This window comes from Scylla paramamosain, chromosome 15, assembly GCF_035594125.1.
Source record: "Scylla paramamosain isolate STU-SP2022 chromosome 15, ASM3559412v1, whole genome shotgun sequence".
Lineage (NCBI taxonomy): Eukaryota > Metazoa > Arthropoda > Malacostraca > Decapoda > Portunidae > Scylla > Scylla paramamosain.
In genome coordinates this window covers 15,011,241-15,031,066 of record NC_087165.1, presented here as the reverse complement: position 1 = coordinate 15,031,066, position 19,826 = coordinate 15,011,241, and the positions used below count along the sequence as shown (strand labels likewise).

At 42.9% G+C, this 19,826-nt stretch overlaps 1 protein-coding gene across 14 annotated transcripts in view; it reads left to right on the top strand.

The window, feature by feature from the left end:
- LOC135107509 (cell surface glycoprotein 1-like) overlaps positions 1 to 18,716 on the top strand; it is a 197,507-nt gene extending 178,791 nt beyond the window's left edge. For 10 of the 14 annotated variants that reach the window (XM_064017461.1, XM_064017462.1, XM_064017468.1 and 7 more), the window contains 3 exons: positions 12,313 to 12,440; positions 13,798 to 16,657; positions 17,493 to 18,716. In XM_064017461.1, the coding sequence (XP_063873531.1) occupies positions 12,313 to 12,440; positions 13,798 to 16,657; positions 17,493 to 17,752 (3,248 nt within the window). In that variant the 3' untranslated portion in view covers positions 17,753 to 18,716. Of the gene's footprint in view, positions 1 to 6,801; positions 8,328 to 11,661; positions 11,813 to 12,312; positions 12,441 to 13,797; positions 16,658 to 16,770; positions 16,852 to 17,492 lie in introns of those variants that run through there. The other 4 variants (XR_010271797.1, XR_010271798.1, XM_064017460.1 and 1 more) reach the window with 4 other exon arrangements.
- The last annotated feature ends 1,110 nt before the right edge of the window (positions 18,717 to 19,826 follow it).

Sequence of the window (19,826 nt, the reverse complement as noted above, 5' to 3'; positions counted from 1 at the left end):
TAGATGACCATGCTTTGGATCAATTGCATTAGTTTGGATGTGATTTGCATTCATCATTTTCATTATACTGTTATTTTAAGTGTTGCATTTCTTTATACAGAAGTGTGATGAATTACTGCAGATGTATTTACATATATAAATTACTGCTCTCTGCGTGACTTTTTTATTTATTTATTTTTTTATTGTATCGTGTTGACTTCTAAGGTTAGTTACACAATATTTACAGATGTCAGTGTGTGCAGCTTTTATTTTGAATGGACATGTGCTGTGATCAGTTACATATATAATTTTTACTTCTGTTTTCTTTTCTTATATCAAAGGTACTCTACGATTCAGGATTAAAGTGTTTTTATGGGTTTTGAACCAGACAGTTTATCTGCCCGTCAGTGTGTAGCCAGGCGACCATTACTCCTTAGACTTTTTAGTTATTTATTTTCTATGCTTTTATTTTCTATGTTTTTTTAGATAACCATGTGGTGAATCCACTTTCAAGTATTTATTAGTATATTATTTACTCCTTCATTTCATTACATCAAAAGACAATACTGCTGATAAGTTATTTCTTCGAGTTTTGAAGCATTACATGAGCAGCAGGTAATGCAGGCACCTTTAAATAAGCCGTGGTGTGCATCCATACACTTATAGATATTCGTTACCGTGTTTTATTATTATTATTATTATTATTATTATTATTATTATTATTATTATTATTATTATAGAAAATACGTTTTGTGTGTGATGGTTCTCTCTTTTTCTTTGTGTTCTCTGAGATCACACAAGCGGCAGGGAACTCAGTCACCTCGCGGTATATATCAGTATGGGAGGAATTAATGCCACAGACGTAAGCAGAGGAACACTATTTATTCCTGTCACATCGTACGCACTTACCTACATACCTACACACCTCACCTTGCAGCAGCAGACGGACGACCTTGGCGACGCCCTCCTGCCAGTTCCTGCTTTTTAGCCGTGTTTACGTATGCTAATTCATAGGAGTGCTGTCTCTGAGTTATTTTTTACTTTTTACTTTATATATATATATATATATATATATATATATATATATATATATATATATATATATATATATATATATATATATATATATAAAGCTGCTATCCAATATGCTTAGTTGAGATAGTTTATGCAGTAGGAGGAGCAGCAGCATAAGCACAGTATTGCAGTGTTTAAGGTGTGTTGTCTCTGGTTGTAGTCCTGGCAACAGAAGAACGTCAAAAAAACAATTAATAAAAAGTCAGAATACTTCACCAGGTCGCTGTTTCTTGCTCTCCTCCTCCTCCTCCTCTCCTGCGTCTCAGTTTCATAATATACATGACCTCTTCAGACAAGTGTTCTTTCGCTTTCGTATCTCTCTCTCTCTCTCTCTCTCTCTCTCTCTCTCTCTCTCTCTCTCTCTCTCTCTCTCTCTCTCTCTCTCTCTCTCTCTCTCTCTCTCTCTCTCTCTCTCTCTCTCTCTCTCTCTCTCTCTCTCTCTCTCTCTCTCTCTCTCTCTCTCTCTCTCTCTCTCTCTGCTAACAATTCATGATTTTCCAGACTTCTCTTACAGTTAATTTTCTCATAAGGTCTGTTTGGGTAATATTTTATGTGTAGAACTTGGATTTGTTCTCTCGGTGCCTCCCTCGATCCAGGCTGCCACTCTCACGACTTACATAAAGAGTTCTTGGTAAGACATGTTTTAACACACACACACACACACACACACACACACACACACACACACACACACATCAGTGAAGGTGACTAACATTACAGTGGCGTAACTCCACAGCATTCCGCTGCACGACTTACGATGTGTTGCCGTGGCGTATTGTTACATTTCCCGGCGGTAATGGATAGGCAAGATGGTGGGGAGTCGCGAAGGAGGCCTGGAATCTGACATAATGTTTTCGAAGTGAATGAGTTACTTTCCAAAAATTCGCTTCCCTTAATTCCTGGAGTATAAGAAAAAAATACAAAACCACCCATTTTAGAGCATCTTAGTGCGTGTATGTGTGTGTGTGTGTGTGTGTGTGTGTGTGTGTGTGTGTGTGTGTGTGTGTGTGTGTGTGTGTGTGTGTGTGTGTGTGTGTGTGTGTGTGTGGCCTTGTTGCCGTCAGCACCGCGCCCTTACTCCATAGGTGCTTCCCACGTGTTCCCGCGGTAGTGGTTGAGAGGACATGAGTAAAAGCAAGTCAGTAACAAGAGAGAGAGAGAGAGAGAGAGAGAGAGAGAGAGAGAGAGAGAGAGAGAGAGAGAGAGAGAGAGAGAGAGAGAGAGAGAGAGAGAGAGAGAGAGAGAGAGAAGGGGGATGGGCAATAGGAGAGATTTATTAATGGGGTGTGAATGAGGGAGGGGGAAGAAATAATCCAGTCCACCAAAGGGACTGAGGGCTTGTCTTCCCGCCCGTGCCGCGCCCTGTTGGCCCACCTGTCTCCACCTGACCTCCTCCGACACTCCCTTGACTCTGGGGAAGGTGGGGGAGCGTGAAGAGGGAGGAGCACCTGGCTGTCACCTGACTTGTTTTGGGACGACTAAAACCAGCAGTCTCACCAGCGTTATAAATGTCTTCTTTTTCGCAGTTTTTCTGTCCTTTGTGCGATCCACAGAAAACATTAAAAGCTTTTGTTATATGACATCTGCTTGGGCAGATGTCATACCAATACGACAAAAATCAGCTCAGATGCACTTAGAACGGGTTAGGTTGAAATATGTAAAGTTAGATAAAGTTAGCTCGGGTTAGCTTAGGTGAGCTTAGGTTACTTCCCTAACCTAACCTATTTCAAAATGCTGAACTATTCACAAACTATTGTTGATATTCTTTGGATGCAGAAGATTTTCACAGACACATGTTTTTATTTGTTTTTTTTATTATATTATATTTTGTTTATCTATATTTAGGGAATGTTAGGTGATGAAAGATGGCATAGTGTAAGCAAGAGTTATCCAGTGTGGGTCATCCATCTACTCTACTTCTGTTTGTATGTCAGGCAGGTGTGAAGACCAAAGTTCACTCGTTGCAGTTCATGAATCGCCTGCCCGCTCACGGTGAGCACGCTGTCTTCTGTCTTCTTGAGTTGTCGGGCGCCACGTGTTAATTTTCTTTTTCACTCACATTGTCGCCGTGACCTTCCATCCATGATCAGCCAAGCAGGGCTTCCGCCGCCCCGCCGCCCGCAGCTGTGTTGGGGAGGCAAGACCATGCCTTCACTTCCCCCTCAGTGTGCACCACACACACACACACACACACACACACACACACACACACACACACACACACACACACACACACACACACACACACACACACACACACACACACACACACACACACACACACACACACACACACACACACACACACACACACACACACGAAACGAAATTCCTCGCTACTTATACGTTAATTTCTCGCTTTATTTATTTTATTATTATTATTATTATTATTATTATTATTATATTATTATTATTATTATTATTATTATTATATTTTGTTTTATTGTTACCGGTTACGCGTCTCTGCCTCGTGTGTCTGGTTTCTTTCTTAAATCGTGGGTAGTCAAGGAGTCCAGCTCGTTGCCTCATTTTTCCTCAGTCTGCTTGGTAGCATTGTGTAGCAGGTACGCTTCTCGGCATTGTATTATTATTGACTCACGAAAGGAGCAACATCAGAAAATTACTACCTTTGTAAATTGTCACCACCAAGCTTGATTAGGACCTTGGGAATCTCGGAGGTTACTGACTGCGTGCATTGACTGAGGCAAGAACACCGTCTCAAAGTTAATAAGTGTACAGTTACTTAGACAGGAACTGAACTTTCATCTAAATGTCACGAATGAAAATAAATGTAATGAAGTCTTTTTTTTCTCTCTCTCTCCATGGAACCTTAAGGAAAAGAAATCATTGGCGTATATTTAGCGGAAATGTGTGTGTGTGTGTGTCAAGTTATACAGGCACGTGGCGTATGTCCAGTATACTAGTATTTTGACCACCAGCGTTGTCATTAGCTGTTTGACCTGTCAGAGGTTGGCTGGCGGAGTGAAGCATTCCCTCAAGTCATGCCATAGGAGGCTCGTGGGTCACGCGTGGAGCCTCAGCGTGGCCTTGGGAAGTCAAGCAGGGTGTATAGGACAGAAAGCAGTATTGGTTGCATTTTGCTCTTGTAATTACCACCGCCATTATTGTTTTGTAACAGGCATGTGAATATAGTGCAACTTCGATAGGGAATACCAATATGAATGTTGGGATGTGTGAATCTAAGTTTGATAAGAAAAATCTGCGTTTTTTTTTCCCCCGTGTGTGGAGATATTGGCGATTGACTGCTATCGTCGTGCTTTTTCTCTCATTTTAAAACGCATATAAAATTAATATATATACATAGACAACACTCACCGAGAGACCCTTGGAACAGTCAATATCACTATCCCTTGACCCCACAGGACTTCTGATGGTTGTATGGGTATAGGCTGTGGATGTGGTGGGGTGAAAGGTAGGGCGGGGCGAAGCATGTAGTACAGATGCTGGGATAGGGTGTGGTGGTGGTGAAACTGAAAGAGGATTACCAGTGTTGTGAGGGGTGAGTGAGGTTGGCTGTCCCTGTCCCCACTGAGCGCAAGGCAGGGCGGCATGGACCTCACTGGGGAATGCTTGCAGTGTTTTGTCTCCGCGTGTGATGCTGATGTGAAGGTGACTGGCGATGGTTATGAAAACTGTGTCGTATGATACCAGGAAATGGGAAGTGGTTGTACGATTGTAATCTTATGTCAAAGGTGCATACATTTACTGGCTTGGCGACAGACAGGTTAGATTATTGTCATTTCCCCTTGGACTGGCTGACCTGACCTGACACTGCTCAGGTGAAACTAGGAAATCACACCCTCGTGAAGCGGGTAGCGACAGCACCACGTGGTTTCCACCCTCACCTGGTCATGATGCAGGAACATTTTTAATTGTGTGCATGTTTACGAAGAAAAAAAAATCAGTGTTTATTTATCGTTAACCAAGTAAGGATACACTTCAGGATCTGAGAGAGAGAGAGAGAGAGAGAGAGAGAGAGAGAGAGAGAGAGAGAGAGAGAGAGAGAGAGAGAGAGAGAGAGAGAGAGAGAGAGAGATCTTTACTTCACGATTTAGCATTGTTGTTATAATGGTCGTCGTGTGTGTATAGATAACCACATTACGAGGACTGAAAACAGTTGTTCGGCATATTAGTTGTGCTTCGGACCTTCAAATAAAATTCAGCCTTGACTTGAAAGCGGTGGCGTCACCCAGAGTTGCAACCCAAGGTGCTGCTGTTAATGAACGTCAACCTTTTGTTTTTATGCTGACTTTTTTTTTTTCCCTGTGCGACTGCCTGCTATCTAAAAAATAAATAAATGAAATACATGACATTGATTTTCTCCTCACAGGTGCTACATGTTCTTTTTATAACGAGGCCGAGCAGTAAACTGGTCATATGCGCCATAGATCAGTCGTTTTATCATTCTGATGCATCTGTTAATTTTGTAGTAATGGTATTGTGGGAGTTACAAAATTAGATATTACGAGGCAGTGATGGGGTGGAGGAGGCGAGGACAGTCCGCAGCGTGACTCGGCAGGATAAGGACGTGTGGGGGAGGGAGTACGCGCCAAGACTCTCCTTTGTTATTGTGGCGGACTGGGACCACGTGGACCATGTTCCCCTCCCTTCTTCCTCAGCCATGCCTGTCCGCCTCTGCCTCCTCACCCCCTCCTAACCACTCCCTTCTCCTGTTGCCCCTCTCCTCTCTTCCTCCCACCCCCTCCCACTGCATCCCTCCGCGCCATCTCCACCCACAGAACCCAGCAGACCTCTCTCGTGCCCTCCAACCGCCGCCCCCCCGTCTTGTCGTCTCCCGCATCCCCCCATGCCTCTCTTCCCGCACCCTTCTCACGTCCAGCCCGCCAATCCCTGGCCTTTCTTCTCTGCCCAGTCCACACCCTTCTCCCAACGCCCCATTTTCCCCCACCCCCATCACACGTGTCTTCCCTCTTAATCCAAATCTCAGGATGTTCATTATTCTTCACGTTTTCCATGATTTTGCCGTCTAGAAGACATCCCTGTGCGCGTGACCAAGAAATGAATGAGGTTCTGTACTTGCGTCGGATTCGTTTGGTTTTGTTCAGCGTTACCTTAGTGGTTGTCATCTTGGGAGAATATTCTGTGTTCTTTTTTTATTCGTATCAGATTTATTTCTTCATTTATTTGGAAAAAAGAGACTGGAGAGCAGCATTAAAATTGGCATAGAAAAGCTGAACAGGATACCCGCGTTGAGGCTCGGTAAGCCTATTTTAGACCCGGCAGACTGGGACACCTCGTTCCCACCTCATCTGTTCCCATCATTGTCACGCCGCGCCTGCTGCAAACTTACATCACTTTTTTTTCCTCTTCAAACGTGAGTTATGTCTTTATTTATGAGTGATTCCCTGCTTCTTGGTTCACTAATTGGTAACCTGGCTTGCCAACCCCACGCCTCACACACTCGACTGATCCCGCGTGAGGTCCATCTCCCCCATCCCCAGTTTTCCTTCCGTTCCCCCACCTCCCTCTTCGCCCCGCCCCACTTGGCCGCTGCCGCCCTCCAGGTGTTACTGACTCCTCCTCAGCAGCACTGGTCAGAGGTGTGCTCGCTCCTGCATCTAGCATCTCTCCTCATTCACACTCGTGGTGTTTCACTTGGTGGTCACAAGTGTCCTAGTTGTGTGGTGTGTGAGAAGTAGCATTTGCTCGAGTCGCGCCCCTTGAACTGTTGTTACCCTTACCGTATTGCGTGTACCTTCAGGAAATTAAGGACACTGGAAGACTGAGGAAAGCCACCGCAAGGCTTCGGCTTCTTGGTAATATGATTAGTGCCTAAACGACGTGTGTGACCAGAACACAAGAAAACTTTCAAGAGACTTTTTCATTCGCTTGGTGCCAGACTTCATCTTACCTCTGCCCTCTTACAACGCTCGGCTCGCCAAACAGTGCTTGTGCATGCACAAGTGAAATAACGCTGTCAAGACAGATGTGCTAGACTGTCACCGTTCAGTGTTTTGTTTTGGACTGACGTAAGTGGTTATATGCAGAGGTGATATAGGTGCACACGAAATAGTATCTTTGGAAAGTGAGAGTGACCTTAGAGTGCGTGATGCCTAGATGCCACCGTGGCCGGAAGAACCCGCATTTAGCGGGTCACGACAACCTGAAGATCAAAAGTCATGTGACCCGGAACGAAGACGAAACCGCTGCTCGATACGAAAGTCAGACAGATTCCGCTTTGGAGAGCAACTCAACCGCAAGGAGCGGAAGCCAGAGCAAGGAGGAGGCCGGTTCAGAGGCCCCATTGCCCTTGACAACGGGGAAGGGCAAGCGTCACGGAGACTTGCTCTCCCACAGGTTCTCACAAAGTGAAAAAGTCTCAGAGCTTACACTGTCTAACGGCCTGTCTTCATGCCACGATTCTGCGGTATCTAGTTGTGACGGTGTTTCTTCCTGCAGCTCTCCATCTCTTGGGACGTTCTCAGTGGAGAGTGGCTGCGCCGACCAGGACAGCAACATATTAGACCTGTCTGATTCTTCTTCGTATGCCAACACCACTCCCTTGAAATCGTCTGACGGTGTCGCCTTCACGGGACGTCTCAGCCGCAAGAACGCAAGGCGGCGACGCCAGAGAAAGTACAAGAGATTAATGTTAAGACAGAAACGAGAAATGGCAAATCTCAGTTCCCAAAATTCTGGCTGTGAGGATGTGGAGGCTGTAAATCAAGAAGCTGAAACAGAGGTGGGCGAAGAAGTGATTCAGTGCAAGGCAACATCAGCTGTCAGCAGCGTGGATGAGGATGAAGTTATTACTATCATCAACGATAATCTCCAGGATTTGAACGGGTTGGAAAACACGCAAGTGGTGGACTGCATAACTTCTGAAGATAGTGAAGATATTGTGATAGCAGAAATACTTGAATCTGAAGAAAAAGAGTCTGGTAGTCAACGTAACATCCCGAGTCTGGTAGTGGAAGATGAACCAGACACACACGAAACTAATGAGATCCCTGCCGGCATGCGGGAAGAAGTGTTGTTGCACCCTTCTGAACAGCTGGAATTGCTTGACGTTTTGAAGGCGGTAGATAACGATGATCCTGACATTGCTATTTTCGAAATTAAATCGAATACATTGATAGACTCCGAAGACGACGACGAAAGTGGAGTGCATACTGAAGGCAGCAGCGAGGGCAATGGGGAGACGACGGGAGAAGAGTGCCTCGTTAGCGAGGCAGTGACCGAACAGCCGGATGTAGATGAAGCGGTGTCTCCTGATGTTGCGGAAGCTACAGGTAAGACAGGCAAAATCGGCAAAATGTTCAACACTTTTCTCCTCACTTTTCAGTAATTTCCAGCAAAGCTTTAACTTTGTCGTTCTGTCACTTATAAACGTTGGCCAGCACTTTACAAAATCTTAATAATAATAATGAAAAGTGACAGGAAGGGATCTGATACTGACAAGGTGTGACGGGGAGAGGTGATTCTGACATGTTGGGGACAAGGAGGGGTACTACCAACAAACGTAACGAAGATATGGCTCCGACAAAATCCAAGTCAAAATTTATTTCTACCATATTAAGCATATATCACGTACGTACCTATTGTTAGGATAAAAGCCGGACATTGCGCCAGGGAGGGTGTTAGTACTGACAGTTGTGACGATGAGATGAGGACAGGTATGACGGGAGATGTACTGACACGTGTGGCAGCAGGGATGGCATTATGGGAACAGTGGCACTGACAGGTGTGACGGAGAAGTGTGGCGCTGACGGGTGGCACCAAGGGTTGTGACTGACAGGTGACGGTGAGGGGGTGTGGCGCTGACGGGTGACACTAGAAATTGTGAGTGACAGGTGACGGTGAGGGGGTGTGTCGCTGACAGGTAGCACAAGAGATTGTGTCTGACAGGTGACGGTGAGGGGGTGTGGCGCTGACGGGTGACACTAGAAATTGTGAGTGACAGGTGACGGTGAGGGGGTGTGGCGCTGACAGATAGCACAAGAGATTGTAAGTGACAGTGAGAGGGTGTGGCGCTGACGGGTGACACAAGAGATTGAGTGACAAGTAACGGTGAGGGGTATGGCGGGGTGGGTTGCGGTGTGGCAGGATGGAGTGTATCCCAAATATATACAACACGCCAGCCGTTTCTTTCCTGCGTGACTGTATTACTTTTTTTTTTTACCGTAATGATCCCTGAAAAGAATACCTGCAGTTTTTTCTCTCTCTCTCTCTCTCTCTCTCTCTCTCTCTCTCTCTCTCTCTCTCTCTCTCTCTCTCTCTCTCTCTCTCTCTCTCTCTCTCTCTCTCTCTCTCTCTCTCTCTCTCTCTCTCTCTCTCTCTCTCTCTCTCTCAGAAACGGCATAGTTTGTTCTGTACTTGCACATTCTCACTCGGCTTAAGCATCTATCGTAATAAGAGGTTATGTATTTCGGCAGTGCTGTTAATTATCTTCAAGCACATTATTATTGTTGTTATTGTTGTTGTTGTTGTTGTTGTTGTTGTTATTATTATTATTATTATTATTATTATTATTATTATTATTATTATTTATTATTATTTATGTTGCTACTACTGCTGCTGCTGATGCTGATGCTGCTACTGCTACTGCTAATAAAGTTGGCATTTTTATTATTCAGACTGATACATTGTCTGATTGTCTGTTTGTAGTTGTTATCTGATTGTAGTTTGAAATTAACCACGTCTGGTATGAGCACTGCCAACCATCCATTGGAGTTGGTGACGTAGGTGGTATGAGCACGCGTCGCCTCCTTACCTTACCTGCTTGTTACCATCCTTGTCGTAGAGGCGGGACAAACTATAGAAATATCTGCATTGTTTCATTATTATTATTATTATTATTATTATTATTATTATTATTATCATTATTATTATATTATTATTATTATTATCATCATCATTACTGTTATTACTGTTGCTGCTGTTGCTGTTATCATTATAGTTCTTGTTACTACTACTACTACTACTACTACTACCACCACCACCACTGTTATTCTTCATAGATATATTTCAATGCTAATTATACCTAACAATTGAATAACAAACACAGAAATAGAAAATTATGATAGTTTCCTCGTGAACAAAGGAACCAAGGTTGTTATAGAGGCGGAGCAATTATAATAAAGGTGTAGTACTGATTAGGAGCCGGCGTACGTTTTTGGGGGAAGAGGGAGGTGAGTCATGGATTCGTCTCCAGCTAGTGACTTCCCATGAATGATATTGATCGTGGTGGTCCAGTGTAGCGCCCCCTGCCTCGACTCGCTGCGTACTCTTGCCAGGATGCATAAGTTAGCTTCTTGCACGCGAGGAAGAGATCGGAAGACGCCCGGCGCAGGCGAAAGTCTTCGTTGATATTCAGCTGTCACCCCAAGAGTTCATACGGTGATTTCATGCCACGCCGACTTCTTAGTGTGGTAGAAATTAGAGAAAGCTTTCGAGTTGTCTAGTACTGTTGCTGTCGTCACCTTAACCTTATTATATATCATTCATCTCCGTCTTCGTTATCTTTGTCTTTCTTCTGTTCCTTCATCTTGCGTCTTAGATCCTTATTCTACTGTTTCTTTCTCTTCTGACCGCCGTCGCTTTGTCTGGCTTCCTAATTCGTCCTAGTCTGTCATATTTCACTTAGGATTTCTATCGATCTGTCTCACTTCCACTTCCGAGCACCTTACTATTTGTTTTTCTTTTCTTCGTGTGCACCTGCCATTCCCTGTCAAGGCAGAAATAAAGAAGCCTGTGCTATATGCTGACTTCGTGCCCGCAACACCCTTACGTAATGCAGCCACTGGATACAACTCCACTGACGCCACAGTACCGGTACACCTGCCGTGTTGCGGGGGTGAGGGAGACGAAGGCCAGAAGAGTTGGTAGAAGATTAATTTGTAACAAACGTGGATATCTTGGATATTTTTCGTTTTCCTGGTAACCTTGCGATGTATAGTGCGCACAGGTGAACAACGTATGCCTTACCTGACGTATGCATGTATATGGGATAATCGTCTACCTTGATGTTCCATAATGTGACATTACAAATTATTTTTGACTTTAAGAAAGAAACTTGTTTTTCGATCTCTTCATAATTGTAATAATAAAAACAGCAAAACTGATGATATCTGGCACTCGTGTATTTAGGAAGTGTGGCTGCCAGGAGGCTCTTTGCTGCTTGGCTGACGAACCACAGCCGACCATATCCTAGGGAACTCAGCTAACAGTGAACCCCCCTTTAAAGCGAGAGAGAGAGAGAGAGAGAGAGAGAGAGAGAGAGAGAGAGAGAGAGAGAGAGAGAGAGAGAGAGAGAGAGAGAGAGAGAGAGAGAGAGAAAAAAATAATTTGCATGCAACATCGTTAATCATCATAACCTGTAATTGCATGCAGGTCGGCTTATGAGCCAGTATTAACTAGTGTGTATGAATAACGACACTTAGGAGCTCAGTGGTTGTCCTGAGAGGTGGTCTGGGACTGCTGGTGCGGGTTGTTGCTGGGATGGTTCATAGGCTTCTGTTTCGAATTTGCTGATGGTGTTCTCATATGTCATGACGAATCCTGACACAAGAAACCAAAATCAAATATTGTCGCATAAAATTCGGTATAGGAACTTAATCATTGTCTATATGCCTTTAGAATATTGAATCATTCGTCTGGCAGCTTATATTGCACCGGCGGCTCACCGTTAGTTCTTGTCGTACTGCAGGTAACCGGCAGTGTTCTCTTGCCGGCTGCAAGAGAGGGGTGTGTGGTAAAATCTGGTCTTTTCATGAGTGTAAGTGTAGTAACCGACTTATACATGTGATTTTTCCATATTTTTCGTGGATTTAGATGTATATTTTAAGAATTAAGTACTTTATTGGAGCCTATTGGTGATGCAATTTATTCGTTTAAGATTTATAGTAAAACTTCATGTGGTTCCAATGAATCCTTCGGTTATTGCGTTCGCTTTCTTGTATATCAATGGCTCGCAAATGGCCACTTCAGCACCGCCCAGCTTGCTATGTGTGAATATATGAGGACATTATTTGAACTGATGATAGTTGTAATATTTGCCTAGTTTGTTGAAGGCCTTAGGGAGGTGGGCCGAGGGCGGGCTGCGGTGAGCTGTGGCTGGGCTGAGGTGAGCTTGGCAAGAGGAAGGAGTGTCTACCACACGAAGAAAAGAGGAAGTTAGCGTTGTCTTTTGTGCTTAGGATGAGAGATAGGAGGGAGAAGAAATTTAAGTAGGTACAATTGTTGCCACAGTTACTTTAGTGGTTGTTCTTTTCCCAGTTGATGCTGCACTCGCTGAACTCGACAGTATCCCAGACGAAGTGTGTGAGTCGGGCGACGTAGAGGAAGAAGACGAGGAGGAAGAAGAGTGGTCATATTACCGTATGGATCTCCAGACACAGCCTCAGGTGAGTGTGGATTCAGTATTCATCCACCATCTTGCGCTGCAGCGTCATGTCCGGATATCCTCGCCTCAAAGAAAGTATATATTTTAACTTAGCGCAAGTATTTCTTCTAAGCAACCTTACTAACTCTTTCAAAATCAGTTTTCTCTCCATAAGTGTTCCATTATTTGTACGTGGTAACACATTCAGTGATATGTGATGTCCTGTATTAGATGATTGGATATGGTAAATCTGTATGCCATTCACACCATATTACTCCCACACTGTCATAGTTAACCACATGTTTCCTAGCATTTCCTTATGAATGTCACATTTACTTGTGTCCAGACTTTCCATTCAGGGTGTAAATTTGTATTTTCGAGACTTTACATGCTTGTAAATTTAAGGCGTATTACATTTTTTCCCAACAAAGCCGCAGGCTATCACTCAGTACCTCAGGAGTGTGCTCCAGTCACCTACCACAATATTGGAAAACAATTTTCTTCCTGTCTATTTCAGTCTGATTTTATACAGCTTCAACCTGTTAATATTATATCCTAATTACTAACCTTAAATCTAGTAACTTCTTGCTTTACCATTTTTCTCTCTGAGTACCTTAATTTCCCGCTCTTTTTAATCACTCTACACCAGATAGTAATATATGTCGCATATAGCATGTACAATATATGTGTGAAAGTTTTTTGGCATGTTATTAACAAAGATATAGCAATGTAGGTGTTGGTTATAGCCTTACATTAAAGCACTGAGTGTGGCCAGTCTGTCCTAATTCAACACATTTGTTGGCACCTATAATGTTCTCACCATGAGTTTTCTGACCCATCACTTGCCAGCATATATTTTTGCATATTTTAGCTTAAAAATATGTTATTCCAAATCCCTATACAATGGAGGAAGGTAATTTCACTCAAAGGGATGTAATACATCAAGCATTTGTTATGAGACGTTTTGTAATCTATTAACCATCTCTTATTTCACAATCACATGCCCTGAATATATTGTTCATACAGACCAATTATCCTTTCCAACATCCATGTCATTTCAAGGGAGAAGTGTACTGTTTAAAGAAGGAACTTCATTTTTACTGAAGTTGTTGTTAATATTGTAATTTTCAGTCTTGGTGCACATATTTAACCACTTATTCACAGCCTTATGCATGCTCAGTCAAGCTATCAACCATCAGTTTATGCTCAGCAAAGGAATATTATGTCACCCAACTTTACTTTCTTGCCCATTATCTTTGTTATGGTTCCTAGTTTGGGTAATGTAAATTATAGTGTGGGAAGGTGGTGCAATGCACTGGCAGTGATTTAAAATTATTTGATTTGCAGCCATATTGAAATTCATTTTTACCACTTGGCAGGGAGAAGATGTGCTGGTCCCAGGATCTTCAGAGGTGATGGACCAGAACAAAGACAAAGCAGGTGCTCCTTCAGCAGATATTAGTCAGGAGCAACCTCAGGAGCTGGAAACTGGAAATGGGCTAGCAGGATCATCCCAGGAGTTGATGGAAGAAAGTCACACAGATAATGTTAAGACAGATAATCAACCATCTCTGCTTAGCAAATCACCAGACTTGTTCCAGACTGAAGATGCTGCACGATTCAACAAAGAGACAAACTTGATGGAAACTTCCATCAGTAATGTTGGAGAATATCTAGATAATTATGAGCCTTCTTCCAGCCCCCATGCACCTGGAAGTCCCCGCTCAGTGGAAGGATTTGTGACCTCTGTGGAACTAAATACACCTGAAGAAATTGGTGGTGCCACTCATCCTCAGGATGTGAATGGTAGTGGAGTAGAGCAGTCATCAGGGCCTTTCAGTGTGTATGTTAGCTCCTCACCAGAGCCTGTAAGCCTTGATCCACACCTTCAAGCATCAGGAGACTTTGGCAGTGTATCAGAAATGACTAATGGCCAAGTAGAAAATGAAATTGAACCATCAGGAGACTTTTCACCTGTTGAAATAGTCCATGCACAGTCCACAGTGGAGGTTGTTGCATCACCTACTCCAAGTGAAAAGAGAGAGACTGAAGTGCCTGAGGTACCAACATCTCCAACAGTGCCTGTGAACCAGACTGTTGATGTCACTTTCATTCCAGAACCTGCAGTAGAGCCAACTGCAGAAAAACCAGTTCCTGTGTTTATCGATGAAGGTACTCCCGTATCAGAAGGAGAACCAGAAATCCCAAGTAATGTTTTGGCAGACACACACACTTCAGAACCTGTCACTGCTGACCTCCTTTCCAAGGAGCCATCAAGTGAACCCTTCATAATGGAGCAAGCTTGCACTGCAGAATCACCAATCCCAGAACAGCTGCAAGCATTAGTGGAGGGAACTGGCATTTCTCATGATGAAGCACCAATCTCAGAGCCAATGTCACCAGTCTTTGATAAAGCTTCACCACTCATGGAAGAAACACCTGTGGAAGTAGTGCCTCCTTCATCCATGGAACCCTCACTTCTTAGTATTTCTCCTGCCCCAGAACCATCTCCAGCTCTGGCTTCCCCAGTTGAAATGACACCTGCCAAACCTTTATCAGCACCCATGTCTCCTGTCCAGGAACCATCACCTGCACCCATGTCCCCAGTACAGGAGCCTTCACCTGCACCAATGTCCCCAGTACAGGAGCCTTCACCTGCACCCATGTCCCCAGTACAGGAGCCTTCACCTGCACCCATGTCCCCAGTACAGGAGCCTTCACCTGCACCCATGTCTCCAGTACAGGAGCCTTCACCTGCTCCCATGTCCCCAGTGCTAGAGCCTTCACTTCTACCCATATCCCAAGTGCAGGAGCCTTCACCTGTACCCATATCCCCAGTGCAGGAACCTTTGCCTGCCCCCATGTCCCCAGTACAGGAGCCTTCACCTTCACCAGCATCCCCAGTTGAGGAACCAGCTCCAGTACCAGCATCTCCAGTACAGGAGCCTTCACCAAAACCAGTATCCCCAGTTGAGGAACCAGTTCTGGAACCAGTGCCCCCAGTTGAGGAAGCTGTTCCAACACCAGTGCCCCCAGTTGAGAAACCAGCTTTGGTACCAGTATCTCCAGTTGAGGAATCTGCTCCTACACCAGTTTCTACAATTGAAGAATCAGCTCTGGTATCAACATTCCCAGTTGCTGAGCTAGCACAAGCACCAATGCCAGCAGTTCTTGACCATTCACCAGTGCCAGAACATGCAGTTGAGCAAGAACCTCCTTCAACATTATCTCCAGTTGTGTTAGAAACTCAGGCTGGATCTCCAAGTGTAGTCTCTGACATTATGGAAGCTGCTGCACTGGACACAGAAAAAGATGAAATTCAAATAAATGAAGGTACTGTTGTTATTCCTGTGGTTGCCCAAGATAATGTCAAAGAAACTAAACCTGAAGTTGCCAAATCTCCAGCAAAGACAGCAAAGACTCCTGGTAAAACTGCTGATAAAGCTGGAAAGCCAACACCTTCCAGATCAACACCTGGTAAGGCTACACCAACAAGGACTCCATCAGCAAGGACTCCGTTGACTAAACCTACTGAAAAGAAACCAACACCTTCAAGTCAAACACAGAAACCTACAGCTACTAGACCAGCTGCTGAAAGGACCACAGCTGCCAGAACAAGAGTCACACCAACTAGTAGTGCAACTTCAAAGCAGCCCCTAACAAAACCATCCACTAAGCCAGTACCAAGGACCACAACTGCAAAGCCATCAACAACTGCCACCACTAAGCCTGCTGAGAAGAAGGCTCCTAAACCAGCAACCCCTACAGCTCCAAGAGCTGCATTAAGTAAGCCAAGTGCAGCATCAAGTAAACCTGCTCAGCCCAGCACAGCTGGAAGGACCACCACCACAACAACAACAAAGAGGCCCATCAGTGCTCCTACAAAGAGAGTGGAGAAAACTGACACTAGTAAAGTAAATGGTACTGCCACTAAGTCCTCACCAAGAACCACAACCTCACGGCCAGCCACAACCTCCACTGTAACACGTAAGCCAGTATCTGCCACAGCCAAATCTGTACCAGAGAAGGAAACCAAAAATACAACTAACCGCATCCTTTCCACAACAGCCAAGTCTGTCCTGAAGCCTTCACCAGGTACAGCAAGATCAGTTACAAGCAAGGCAACTGCACTTACAAAGACAACAGGAAAAGTAGATGGAACTTCATCTACTACCACTACAGCATCCAAAGCAAGGATGACGTCTGTCACCAAGTCCTCTACTACCACTAAAGCAACAGGTAAGAAATTTATGGATGTAGTATGTTTTCTTCAATATTATATGCCACACACCCACTGGAAAATACCATTAAGGGTGACCACCATGGAAATATCTCCAGCTATCCCTTTACAGGCAGACCCCACTAACACGGTGCTGACTTTCATCCTTCACTGACTTTCTTCTGTGTTCCTCCACTATCCTCTAAAGTCACAGGTAATCTCTCTTAAATCCACTTCATTTCTTTCATTAATTATCTTTCCATTCTTTACTGTACTTGGATGTATTTCTTAGGATGTAACAAAATACTTTGTTAGTTGTTGAAATGTTTTGAACCTGAAAATGTAATTGATCTCCCCAGGCAAATCTTTGTAATTTTATAGATTAAAATTTCTGAAGAACAAGAATTACTTGATGGCAGATTTGCTGAAAAATTTGAGTTCATTGTTTTCACTGTCCAACCATGCTAGTGTGTGTGTGTGTGTGTGTGTGTGCGTGTGTGTGTACAGTACAATACAACAATTTTGGACCCTTGGTCATGGTGCTTGATAATGTAGGTAGCCCTTTTAGTATTAAGCCTCACTTTACAGTTTGACATTACTTAACTTGTGCTCTTGTAAACTCAAGAACATGTAATTTTAAGTATGTAATTTAGATATAAAACCTTCTTATAGTCCGCTGGTATAAATGTTATTTTGGTATAAACTGTTTACAGGACAAAGCTTTGCTTTTTAATTGCTCACAAGGTCCCACCAGATGTATTATCTACCACACTTTGCAAAAGAAATATTGTAATCATGGTATTTGTTTCAGTTAAGTTTAATCTCTCAATAATTTACACTTTTCTGTTATGGCAGGAGTAGCGGCAAAGAAGACTTTGGTGAGCAAGACATCGACCATCAAATCTAAGACAGCAGCAGCAGCAACCTCTAGTAAGATTCAGAAGTCAGAAGTGATATCAGCTCCTGTGACAAATGGAGAGAATAAGATTGCTCATGAAGAAACTAGTGTGGAGGTGATTGAAAAGTGTGCTGCTGAGGATGTTGTGCAGTGTTCCACAACTGAACAAGTGATAAGCACAGAAACTGTGGAAGTAATAGTGAATGGAGACCACTGAGTCATTTAAAGCCTGGGACTTTTATTATTACTCATAATTGCATTTTCAATATTAGGGTCCAAATATATTTGCAAGTAGTGGTCATCCTAGTCTGGTATCTCCATTTTTAAATAGTCAGGCTAACATGGGAAGGCATGGATGTTTGGATCCCTGCTTTTGTATAGGCACGTCCTTGCTAATATGGAAGATAATCCTGCTTTACTAATATGTACAGTGAATGATTATATGTTGGAAAGAATGATTACCCAGTATTGTATGTTGCTTTCCAGTTACTTTATCATAGCCTCATTCATTTTAGGTTCAAGCAAAACTTATTATAGGTGCATTCATGTTCATAATTAGAATTTAAGATGAAATATATGCTGTTTCATGATTTTCCTCACAATAGTATTGCATAGCATTATTCATGCAGTAATAAGATTACAGCTTTAAGTTGAAAAAATGTTTGTATTGTACATAGCTATGAGATTGTGTGAGGTGCTAGTTCTGTGTTGCATTCCGGTATTTTCATCGCTTAAATGTTTTGTACTTGAAATTTCCACCCATCCAGGCTTGTAGTCACAAGTCCAGTAAAGGCACCATGTTTTATACTTACATATTTCATGTTAGTAGGAAGGTGGAGTGAACAGTGAGCAGGTTGATGACAGGTGGAGAATGTGGATTTTACAAGTGGACAAAAGGCCATAAATGGAAAATGTGAAATAAAGAAGTGCCTTTTTCCATAATTTCATTCCAAGTTGTTGCTGAAAAAAAAAAAACAATGAAATATCCTTACTGTAGCTGTCTGCCTCAGGCATTATTTATTTTAATAAAACTTTTTACTTTCTTCAATACTCTGCATTGCCCAAAAGGATTGTATCTTACTAATTTGCTTCTTGTCACTACGATGTTATTGATATCGCACAAGCCTGTGTAAAATCTTAATTATTGTACTCTAATAAAGGTGAATATTAAAAATACAAAAGCTTGATATTGATTTCCGCAGTTATGTTATAGTTAGCTTATAGTTGTAAGATGATGTCAAATTAGGACCAAGAGAGAAGAGTCTAGTGATTTGTGGTATGAATAAATTAGTTGAAAGACATTGGTAACCAAGTGTGGCCTAATGCTACAAGAATCCCTTTGTGGTGGTTCTTCCAGCACAGCTGGTCTTACTATGTCCTTTCCTTCTGGATATGAAGCTGAGCTTTTTACAGTCTTAAGACTGTTAGGGACCCAGTAAAATTTCCAGCAATGGTCTCCACCGACCAATGCTAGTTCACAATTTGTACACATCCTGCGCAAAGGGCCCCACTTCGTAAATGTGTGCAAAAATGATGGACTTTAATATAATAACTAGCTAAAGCACTAGAGTTAGCTAAAAAAAAAATGGCAAGTATACTTGGCATCATAAGATGGAGGATTGTAAATTTGAACCACCAAAGTCTTTACACTGTCATTGTTTCTAATCCCTGTTATGTGATACAGGGTGACAAGCCGAGTGAGTGACACAATGCACTGTGGGATCTATAGGTTCTCAATAATTCAATAGCTTAATACTCATAATAAAAGATACAGTTGCAAGGCTGCAAAAATCACAACTTATCAGTAAGAATTTATCTGATACTCTACTCTAAATTTAAAACCTTGTGGCCATGTGGATTAGCAGAAAAAATAACCAAAAACCTTTGTGAAATTTGCAGTAAAAGTCTGGTTTTAAAATATAAGATCAAATGTTTTAGTTTTGAAAAGTCTACATAGAAATATTGGGATGGGTGGAATGAAAGAATTTATAAATCACATGAATGATAAAACAAATCAAGGTCATAGATTCAAACTAAAGACGCAGCAAAAGTCACTGATCTACTGATACGCACAGGCAATACTGTGTTATTAGCACAGTTCTTGTCTTAAGGAAGTTGATGCTATATTCTTGAGTTAGACCAGTAATTATTTTACAGTACTGGTCTAACTCAAGAACATAGCACCATCTTCCTTAAGACAAGAGCTGTGCCAATAACTTTTGGGATTTTTCTCTCTAAATTCACAGAGAAAGGGAGAACAACTCTAGTCATGAATGATCATCCTGAAGGGC